Source organism: Oncorhynchus keta, chromosome 9 (assembly GCF_023373465.1).
Source record: "Oncorhynchus keta strain PuntledgeMale-10-30-2019 chromosome 9, Oket_V2, whole genome shotgun sequence".
Taxonomy (NCBI): Eukaryota; Metazoa; Chordata; class Actinopteri; order Salmoniformes; family Salmonidae; genus Oncorhynchus; species Oncorhynchus keta.
The window spans coordinates 17,566,613-17,578,857 of record NC_068429.1 but is presented as its reverse complement, the minus strand read 5'-3'; the positions used below and the strand labels follow the sequence as shown (position 1 = coordinate 17,578,857).

The window sequence follows — 12,245 nt, the reverse complement described above, 5'->3', positions numbered from 1 at the left end:
TACCTCTACGGAATTAACCCTGTAACCATTACGGAATTAATGCTGTAACCACGCTGAATTAACCCTGTAACCACGCTGAATTAACCCTGTAACCACTACGAAATTAATGCTGTAACCACGCTGAATTAACCCTGTTACCTCTACGGAATTAACCCTGTAACCACTGCGGAATTCATGCTGTAACCACACTGAATTAACCCTGTAACCACTACGGAATTAACCCTGTAACCACTACGGAATTAATGCTGTAACCATTATGGAATTAATGCTGTAACCACGCTGAATTAACCCTGTAACCACGCTGAATTAACCCTGTAACCACGCTGAATTAACCCTGTAACCACGCTGAATTAACCCTGTAACCACTATGGAATTAATGCTGTAACCATGCTGAATTAACCCTGTAACCACTACGGAATTAATGCTGTAACCACGCTGAATTAACCCTGTAACCACTACGGAATTAACGCTGTAACCACACTGAATTAACCATGTAACCACTACGGAATTAATGCTGTAACCACGCTGAATTAACCCTGTAACCACTACGGAATTAACGCTGTAACCATGCTGAATTAACCCTGTAACCACTACGGAATTAACCCTGTAACCACTACGGAATTAATGCTGTAACCACGCTGAATTAACCCTGTAACCACTACGGAATTAACCCTGTAACCACTACGGAATTAATGCTGTAACCACGCTGAATTAACCCTGTAACCACCACGGAATTAACCCTGTAACCACTACGGTATTAACCCTGTAACCACGCTGAATTAACCCTGTAACCACTACGGAATTAACGCTGTAACCACACTGAATTAACCCTGTAACCATGCTGAATTAACCCTGTAACCACGCTGAATTAACCCTGTAACCACGCTGAATTGACCCTGTAACCACTATAGAATTAATGCTGTAACCACGCTGAATTAACCCTGTAACCACTACGGAATTAATGCTGTAACCACGCTGAATTAACCCTGTAACCACTACGGAATTAACACTGTAACCACACTGAATTAACCATGTAACCACTACGGAATTAATGCTGTAACCACGCTGAATTAACCCTGTAACCACTACGGAATTAACCCTGTAACCATTACGGAATTAATGCTGTAACCACGCTGAATTAACCCTGTAACCACCACGGAATTAACCCTGTAACCACTACGGAATTAATGCTGTAACCACGCTGAATTAACCTTGTTACCTCTACGGAATTAACCCTGTAACCACTGCGGAATTCATGCTGTAACCACGCTGAATTAACCCTGTAACCACGCTGAATTGACCCTGTAACCACTACGAAATTAATGCTGTAACCACGCTGAATTAACCCTGTTACCTCTACGGAATTAACCCTGTAACCATTACGGAATTAATGCTGTAACCACGCTGAATTAACCCTGTAACCACGCTGAATTAACCCTGTAACCACTACGAAATTAATGCTGTAACCACGCTGAATTAACCCTGTTACCTCTACGGAATTAACCCTGTAACCACTGCGGAATTCATGCTGTAACCACACTGAATTAACCCTGTAACCACTACGGAATTAACCCTGTAACCACTACGGAATTAATGCTGTAACCATTATGGAATTAATGCTGTAACCACGCTGAATTAACCCTGTAACCACGCTGAATTAACCCTGTAACCACGCTGAATTAACCCTGTAACCACGCTGAATTAACCCTGTAACCACTATGGAATTAATGCTGTAACCATGCTGAATTAACCCTGTAACCACTACGGAATTAATGCTGTAACCACGCTGAATTAACCCTGTAACCACTACGGAATTAACGCTGTAACCACACTGAATTAACCATGTAACCACTACGGAATTAATGCTGTAACCACGCTGAATTAACCCTGTAACCACTACGGAATTAACGCTGTAACCACGCTGAATTAACCCTGTAACCACTACGGAATTAACCCTGTAACCACTACGGAATTAATGCTGTAACCACGCTGAATTAACCCTGTAACCACTACGGAATTAACCCTGTAACCACTACGGAATTAATGCTGTAACCACGCTGAATTAACCCTGTAACCACCACGGAATTAACCCTGTAACCACTACGGTATTAACCCTGTAACCACGCTGAATTAACCCTGTAACCACTACGGAATTAACGCTGTAACCATACTGAATTAACCCTGTAACCACTACGGAATTAACCCTGTAACCACTACGGAATTAATGCTGTAACCATTATGGAATTCATGATGTAACCACGCTGAATTAACCCTGTAACCACTACGGAATTAACACTGTAACCACACTGAATTAACCCTGTAACCACTACGGTATTAACCCTGTAACCACTAGGGTATTAACCCTGTAACCACTACGGTATTAACGCTGTAACCACGCTGAATTAACCCTGTAACCACTACGGTATTAACGCTGTAACCACGTGGAATTAACCCTGTAACCACTACGGTATTAACCCTGTAACCACTACGATATTAACCCTGTAACCACTACGGTATTAACGCTGTAACCACGCTGAATTAACCCTGTAACCACTACGGTATTAACGCTGTAACCACGTGGAATTAACCCTGTAACCACGCTGAATTAACCCTGTAACCACTATGGAATTAATGCTGTAACCATGCTGAATTAACCCTGTAACCACTACGGAATTAATGCTGTAACCACGCTGAATTAACCCTGTAACCACTACGGAATTAACGCTGTAACCACACTGAATTAACCATGTAACCACTACGGAATTAATGCTGTAACCACTACGGAATTAATGCTGTAACCACGCTGAATTAACCCTGTAACCACTACGGAATTAACGCTGTAACCACGCTGAATTAACCCTGTAACCACTACGGAATTAACGCTCTAACCACACTGAATTAACCATGTAACCACTACGGAATTAATGCTGTAACCACTACGGAATTAATGCTGTAACCACGCTGAATTAACCCTGTAACCACTACGGAATTAACGCTGTAACCACGCTGAATTAACCCTGTAACCACTACGGTATTAACCCTGTAACCACGCTGAATTAACCCTGTAACCACTACGGAATTAACCCTGTAACCACTACGGAATTAATGATGTAACCACGCTGAATTAACCCTGTAACCACTACGGAATTAACCCTGTAACCACTACGGAATTAATGCTGTAACCACGCTGAATTAACCCTGTAACCACCACGGAATTAACCCTGTAACCACTACGGTATTAACCCTGTAACCACGCTGAATTAACCCTGTAACCACTACGGAATTAACGCTGTAACCACTACGGAATTAAAGCTGTAACCATTATGGGATTAATGCTGTAACCACGCTGAATTAACCCTGTAACCACTACGGAATTAATGCTGTAACCACGCTGAATTAACCCTGTTACCACTACGGAATTAACCCTATAACCACTACGGAATTAACGCTGTAACCACGCTGAATTAACCCTGTAACCACTACGGAATTAACCCTGTAACCACTACGGAATTAATGCTGTAACCACGCTGAATTAACCCTGTAACCACTACGGAATTAACCCTGTAACCACTACGGAATTAATGCTGTAACCACGCTGAATTAACCCTGTAACCACCACGGAATTAACCCTGTAACCACTACGGTATTAACCGTGTAACCACGCTGAATTAACCCTGTAACCACTACGGAATTAACGCTGTAACCACACTGAATTAACCCTGTAACCACTACGGAATTAACCCTGTAACCACTACGGAATTAATGCTGTAACCATTATGGAATTAATGCTGTAACCACGCTGAATTAACCCTGTAACCACTACGGAATTAATGCTGTAACCACGCTGAATTAACCCTGTTACCACTACGGAATTAACCCTGTAACCACTACGGAATTCATGATGTAACCACGCTGAATTAACCCTGTAACCACTACGGAATTAACACTGTAACCACACTGAATTAACCCTGTAACCACTACGGTATTAACCCTGTAACCACTAGGGTATTAACCCTGTAACCACTACGGTATTAACGCTGTAACCACGCTGAATTAACCCTGTAACCACTACGGTATTAACGCTGTAACCACGTGGAATTAACCCTGTAACCACTACGGTATTAACCCTGTAACCACTACGATATTAACCCTGTAACCACTACGGTATTAACGCTGTAACCACGCTGAATTAACCCTGTAACCACTACGGTATTAACGCTGTAACCACGTGGAATTAACCCTGTAACCACGCTGAATTAACCCTGTAACCACTATGGAATTAATGCTGTAACCATGCTGAATTAACCCTGTAACCACTACGGAATTAATGCTGTAACCACGCTGAATTAACCCTGTAACCACTACGGAATTAACGCTGTAACCACACTGAATTAACCATGTAACCACTACGGAATTAATGCTGTAACCACTACGGAATTAATGCTGTAACCACGCTGAATTAACCCTGTAACCACTACGGAATTAACGCTGTAACCACGCTGAATTAACCCTGTAACCACTACGGAATTAACGCTCTAACCACACTGAATTAACCATGTAACCACTACGGAATTAATGCTGTAACCACTACGGAATTAATGCTGTAACCACGCTGAATTAACCCTGTAACCACTACGGAATTAACGCTGTAACCACGCTGAATTAACCCTGTAACCACTACGGTATTAACCCTGTAACCACGCTGAATTAACCCTGTAACCACTACGGAATTAACCCTGTAACCACTACGGAATTAATGCTGTAACCACGCTGAATTAACCCTGTAACCACTACGGAATTAACCCTGTAACCACTACGGAATTAATGCTGTAACCACGCTGAATTAACCCTGTAACCACCACGAAATTAACCCTGTAACCACTATGGTATTAACCCTGTAACCACGCTGAATTAACCCTGTAACCACTACGGAATTAACGCTGTAACCACTACGGAATTAAAGCTGTAACCATTATGGGATTAATGCTGTAACCACGCTGAATTAACCCTGTAACCACTACGGAATTAATTCTGTAACCACGCTGAATTAACCCTGTTACCACTACGGAATTAACCCTGTAACCACTACGGAATTCATGCTGTAACCACGCTGAATTAACCCTGTAACCACTACGGAATTAACGCTGTAACCACACTGAATTAACCCTGTAACCACTACGGTATTAACCCTGTAACCACATGGAATTAACCCTGTAACCACTACGGTATTAACCCTGTAACCACTACGGTATTAACGCTGTAACCACGCTGAATTAACCCTGTAACCACTACGGTATTAACGCTGTAACCACGTGGAATTAACCCTGTAACCACTACGGAATTAACCCTGTAACCACGCTGAATTAACCCTGTAACCACTACGGAATTAACCCTGTAACCACATGGAATTAACCCTGTAACCACGCTGAATTAACCCTGAAACCACGCTGAATTAACCCTGTAACCACGTGGAATTAACCCTTTAACCACGCTGAAATAACCCTATAACCACTATGGAATTAACCCTGAAACCACGCTGAATTAACCCTATAACCAAGCTGAATTAACCCTGAAACCACGCTGAATTAACCCTGTAACCACTACGGAATTAACCGTAAAATCGTAAAAGATTCATCCATATTACAATGAATTTCATAGTGAAACTATGAACAACTATGAGATCAGGTTGTTTGAATAAATGTATTTGAGTATTTTCAAAAACTGTACATTGCAATATTCAGCTACTTGTTTTTCAAATAAAAATATTTCAACACTCTAAACACCTTCAAATATCTGTAAAATGAATTGAAATACGCTAAATATTATATAAACCCAGGTCTGACATACTCACACACACACACACACACACAGGTACACACGTGCACTAAAAGGTGCTATCTACAACCAAAAAGGGTTCTATGTGGACAACTTTACTATTTTGTAACCATTTTTTCTAAGTGAGTAGTCAATGGTCAGGACTTTTTCCAGACCATGTGACCTGACCAGTATACAGACTGTAGGGTCAGGACTTTTTCCAGACCATGTGACCTGACCAGTATACAGACTGTAGGGTCAGGCCTTTTTCCAGACCATGTGACCTGACCAGTATACAGACTGTAGGGTCAGGACTTTTTCCAGACCATGTGACCTGACCAGTATACAGACTGTAGGGTCAGGACTTTTTCCAGACCATGTGACCTGACCAGTATACAGACTGTAGGGTCAGGCCTTTTCCAGACCATGTGACCTGACCAGTATACAGACTGTAGGGTCAGGACTTTTTCCAGACCATGTGACCTGACCAGTATACAGACTGTAGGGTCAGGACTTTTTCCAGACCATGTGACCTGACCAGTATACAGACTGTAGGGTCAGGACTTTTTCCAGACCATGTGACCTGACCAGTATACAGACTGTAGGGTCAGGACTTTTTCCAGACCATGTGACCTGACCAGTATACAGACTGTAGGGTCAGGACTTTTTCCAGACCATGTGACCTGACCAGTATACAGACTGTAGGGTCAGGACTTTTTCCAGACCATGTGACCTGACCACTATACAGACTGTAGGGTCAGGACTTTTTCCAGACCATGTGACCTGACCACTATACAGACTGTAGGGTCAGGACTTTTTCCAGACCATGTGACCTGACTAGTATACAGACTGTAGGGTCAGGACTTTTTCCAGACCATGTGACCTGACCACTATACAGACTGTAGGGTCAGGACTTTTCCAGACCATGTGACCTGACCACTATACAGACTGTAGGGTCAGGACTTTTTCCAGACCATGTGACCTGACCACTATACAGACTGTAGGGTCAGGACTTTTCCAGACCATGTGACCTGACCACTATACAGACTGTAGGGTCAGGACTTTTTCCAGACCATGTGACCTGACCAGTATACAGACTGTAGGGTCAGGACTTTTTCCAGACCATGTGACCTGACCAGTATACAGACTGTAGGGTCAGGACTTTTTCCAGACCATGTGACCTGACCAGTATACAGACTGTAGGGTCAGGACTTTTCCAGACCATGTGACCTGACCAGTATACAGACTGTAGGGTCAGGACTTTTCCAGACCATGTGACCTGACCAGTATACAGACTGTAGGGTCAGGACTTTTTCCAGACCATGTGACCTGACCAGTATACAGACTGTAGGGTCAGGACTTTTTCCAGACCATGTGACCTGACCACTATACAGACTGTAGGGTCAGGCCTTTTCCAGACCATGTGACCTGACCAGTATACAGACTGTAGGGTCAGGACTTTTTCCAGACCATGTGACCTGACCAGTATACAGACTGTAGGGTCAGGACTTTTCCAGACCATGTGACCTGACCAGTATACAGACTGTAGGGTCAGGACTTTTTCCAGACCATGTGACCTGACCAGTATACAGACTGTAGGGTCAGGACTTTTTCCAGACCATGACCTGACCAGTATACAGACTGTAGGATCAGGACTTTTCCAGACCATGTGACCTGACCAGTATACAGACTGTAGGGTCAGGACTTTTCCAGACCATGTGACCTGACCAGTATACAGACTGTAGGGTCAGGACTTTTTCCAGACAATGTGACCTGACCAGTATACAGACTGTAGGGTCAGGACTTTTTCCAGACCATGTGACCTGACCAGTATACAGACTGTAGGGTCAGGACTTTTTCCAGACCATGTGACCTGACCAGTATACAGACTGTAGGGTCAGGATTTTTTCCAGACCATGTGACCTGACCACTATACAGACTGTAGGGTCAGGACTTTTTCCAGACCATGTGACCTGACCAGTATACAGACTGTAGGGTCAGGACTTTTTCCAGACCATGTGACCTGACCAGTATACAGACTGTAGGGTCAGGACTTTTTCCAGACCATGTGACCTGACCACTATACAGACTGTAGGGTCAGGACTTTTTCCAGACCATGTGACCTGACCACTATACAGACTGTAGGGTCAGGACTTTTTCCAGACCATGTGACCTGACCACTATACAGACTGTAGGGTCAGGACTTTTTCCAGACCATGTGACCTGACCAGTATACAGACTGTAGGGTCAGGACTTTTTCCAGACCATGTGACCTGACCACTATACAGACTGTAGGGCCAGGACTCTTTCCTGGTCCGGTCACATGGTCAGGTAAAGTCCTTACCCTCGCTCCTAGTTTAATGGTAGTTCATCAGCGGGCAGGGTGAATCCCATAGATCCTTCCATAGCTACAGTGGATCTGCAGACACAGCCCGGCACAACCCAGAAAGAAGCAGACAGTCAGAGGAAGATGGTGGGCAGAGGCTCACTTCTTACGCACACACACACACGCACATGCATATGCACACACACACACACGCACAAGCTGGGAGATAACAACATTAGCATCTGACTGGCTCCCTAGTCAACATGAGCAGCCAGCAGCCTCCTGAGAGCCTAGTCATGGTGGTCGTTAAAAATGCATTACCCCCCTCCTTCCTTCCCTCCTTCTTCCTTCTATCTTTCAGCTAGGTGGGTGGGGGGTCTTATACTTTTTAAACACAGAACAAAACAAGGCCCCAAGTCTAAGTCCAAGTGAACTGATTCAAATCAGAATAAATACCTTTCATAGAGGGAGTCAGGGGAATAATGAGTAGAGAAAGAGATGGAGAGAGAGAAATAAATCAATCGAGAGAGAGAGAGAAAGAAAGGGATGGAGAGAGGTGGAGAGAGAGAGAGAGAGAAAGGGATGTAGAGAGGGAGAGAAAGAAAGGGATGTAGAGAGAAAAAGAAAGGGATGTAGAGAGAGATGGAGAGAGAGAGAGAAAGGGATGTAGAGAGGGAGAGAAAGGGATGGAGAGAGAGAGAGAAAGGGATGGAGAGAGAGAGAGAAAGGGATGTAGAGAGAGGTGGAGAGAGAGAAAGAAAGGGATGGAGAGAGAGGTGGAGAGAGAGAGAGAAAGGGATGTAGAGAGAGGTGGAGAGAGAGAAAGAAAGGGATGTAGAGAGAGGTGGAGAGGGAGAAAGAAAGGGATGGAGAGAGAGGTGGAGAGAGAGAGAAAGGGATGTAGAGAGGGAGAGAAAGGGATGGAGAGAGAGGTGGAGAGAGAGAGAAAGGAATGGTGAGAGAAAAAGAAAGGGATGTAGAGAGATGGAGAGAGAGAAAGAAAGAAATGGTTGAAGAGAGAGAAAGAAAGAAATGGATGGAGAGAGAGAAAGAAAGAAATGGATGGAGAGAGAGAAAGAAAGAAATGGATGAAGAGAGAGGGGGCGAGAGAAGGCAGAGTTCCTGTTTTTAATTGGGTTTCGGGGTTCTGGTCAGTGTTAGGTCTGAATACGTTGCCGTGTCAACCAGGTAGAGAGGCCGCTGAATGTGAAGCAGTTCTGTTGTGTATGACCCACATGCACGCACACATCCACACCCACACACACGCACATGCACACACACGCACATACAAAAAAGTATTTAGTCAGCCACCAATTGTGCAAGTTCTCCCACTTAAAAAGATGAGAGAGGCCTGTAATTTTCATCATAGGTACACTTCAAATATGACACAAAATGAGGGGAAAAAATCCAGAAAATCACATTGTAGGATTTTTAATCCATTTAATGGCAAAATATGGTGGGAAAAAAGTATTTGGTCACCTACCAGCAAGATTTCTGGCTCTCACAGCCCTGTAACTTCTTCTTTAAGCGGCTCCTCTGTCCTCCACTCGTTACCTGTATTAATGGCACCTGTTTGAACTTGTTATCAGTATAAAAGACACCTGTCCACAACCTCAAACAGTCACACTCCAAACTCCACTATGGCCAAGACCAAAGAGCTGTCAAAGGACACCAGAAACAAAATTGTAGACCTGCACCAGGCTGGGAAGACTGAATCTGCAATAGGTAAGCAGCTTGGTTTGAAGAAATCAACTGTGGGAGCAATTATTAGGAAATGGAAGACATACAAGACCACTGATAATCTCCCTCGATCTGGGGCTCCACGCAAGATCTCACCCCAAAATGATCACAAGAACGGTGAACAAAAATCCCAGAACCACACGGGGGGACCTAGTGAATGACCTGCAGAGAGCTGGAACCAAAGTAACAAAGACTACCATCAGTAACACACTACACCGCCAGGGACTCAAATCCTGCAGTGCCAGATGTGTCCCCCTGCTTAAGCCAGTACATGTCCAGGCCCGTCTAAAGTTTGCTAGAGAGCATTTGGATGATCCAGAAGAAGATTCGGAGAATGTCATATGGTCAGAAGAAACCAAAATATAACTTTTTGGTAAAAACTCAACTCGTCGTGTTTGGAGGACAAAGAATGCTGAGTTGCATCCAAAGAACACCATACCTACTGTGAAACACGGGGGTGGAAACATCATGCTTTGGGGCTGTTTTTCTGCAAAGGGACCAGGACGGAGGAAAGAATGAATGGGGCCACGTATCGTGAGATTTTTTGTGAAAACCTCCTTCCACCAGCAAGGGCATTGAAGATGAAACGTGGCTGGGTCTTTCAGCATGACAATGATCCCAAACACACCACCCGGGCAACGAAGGAGTGGCTTCGTAAGAAGCATTTCAAGGTCCTGGTGTGGCCTAGCCAGTCTCCAGATCACAACCCCATAGAAAATCTTTGGAGGGAGTTGAAAGTCCGTGTTGCCCAGCAACAGCCCCAAAACATCACTGCTCTAGAGGAGATCTGCATGGAGGAATGAGCCAAAATACCAGCAACAGTGTGTGAGAACCTTGTGAAGACTTACAGAAAATGTTTGACCTCATTGCCCAAAAAAAGGGTATATAACAAAGTATTGAGATAAACTTTTGTTATTGACCAAATACTTATTTTCCACCATAATTTGCAAATAAATTCATAAAAAATCCTACAATGTGATTTTCTGGATTTTTTTTACATTTACATTTTACATTTACATTTAAGTCATTTAGCAGACGCTCTTATCCAGAGCGACTTACAAATTGGTGCATTCACCTTATGACATCCAGTGGAACAGCCACTTTACAATAGTGCATCTAAATCTTTTAAGGGGGGTGAGAAGGATTACTTTATCCTATCTTTTTCTCTTTTTGTCTGTCATAGTTGAAGTGTACCTATGATGAAAATTACAGGCCTCTCTCATCTTTTTAAGTGGGAGAACTTGCACAATTGGTGGCTGACTAAATACTTTTTTTGCCCCACTGTATATTCAAGCAGATACATATGCATGCATGCACACACTACTCAACATTCCATACAGGAAAAACTAGACCTCACCGTGACTTCCTGACAGAAATTAACAGAAACTCTCATGACCACACAACAAACAAATAAACAAACGACAGAAAAACTATTATAAATCAATTCAAAACGAAAACTAGCATTCAGATAGTGCCTCCCCGTTTCACTCAGTTTGGGAATGTTTTCTCCTGTTTCGTCCCTAGTAAGTGTGTGACAGTGTGTGACAGTGTGTGTAACACTGTGTGTTTCCCCCCCAGTCCACCAGAACTATATTGGTACGGATGCAGAGAAGAATCCCTTCTACCTGTCTGTGGTTCTGTCCGACCAGAACAACCAGCGGGTCCCTCAGTACAGAGCCATCCTCTGGAGGAAGACAGTAAGGATCTAGAATTAGATCACCCTTCCCAAAGCCTATTTGGTATTGGTACAAATTGACTTTTTGCACAGATCTAGGATCAGCTTACTCTTACAAAATCCTTCACCTTAAGCATTGGTATTGTTGGAAGTTGGCTTTAGATACAGATTTAGGATCAGCTCACTCTCCCCATAGCAAAACCTTGATCATTAAGGTGAAACATGCATATCTGATCTTACTGTAGATCTGTGTCTGGATGGAGTTCTGTCTTCTGTTCAGATAGATGATTAGACTAATCATGATGACTACTTTCCACCTCTCCTCTCCTCTCCTCTCCTCTCCTCTCCTCTCCTCTCCTCTCCTCTCCTCTCCTCTCCTCTCCCCTCCTCTCCTCTCTTATCCTCTCCCCTCCCCTCCCTTCTCTTCTCCTCTCCTCTCTTCTCCTCTCCTCTCTTCTCCCCTCCTCTCCTCTCCCCTCCGCTCCCCTCCCCTCCTCTCCTCTCCCCTCCTCTCCTCTCCTCTCCTCTCTCCTCCGCTCCCCCTCCCCTCCTCTCCTCTCCTCTCCTCTCCTCTCCTCTCCTCCTCTCCTCTCTTATCCTCTCCCCTCCCCTCCCTTCTCTTCTCCTCTCCTCTCTTCTCCTCTCCTCTCTTCTCCCCTCCTCTCCTCTCCCCTCCCCTCCCCTCCCCTC

General features: G+C 44.1%; 1 protein-coding gene across 1 annotated transcript in view; it reads left to right on the top strand.

Moving 5' to 3' along the window:
- garnl3 (GTPase activating Rap/RanGAP domain like 3) overlaps window positions 1-12,245 on the top strand; it is a 243,644-nt gene that overhangs the window by 114,350 nt on the left and 117,049 nt on the right. Inside the window, exon 5 of the mRNA XM_052525397.1 lies at window positions 11,459-11,577. Within this exon, the coding sequence (XP_052381357.1) occupies window positions 11,459-11,577 (119 nt within the window). The remainder of the gene's footprint in view (window positions 1-11,458; window positions 11,578-12,245) is intronic.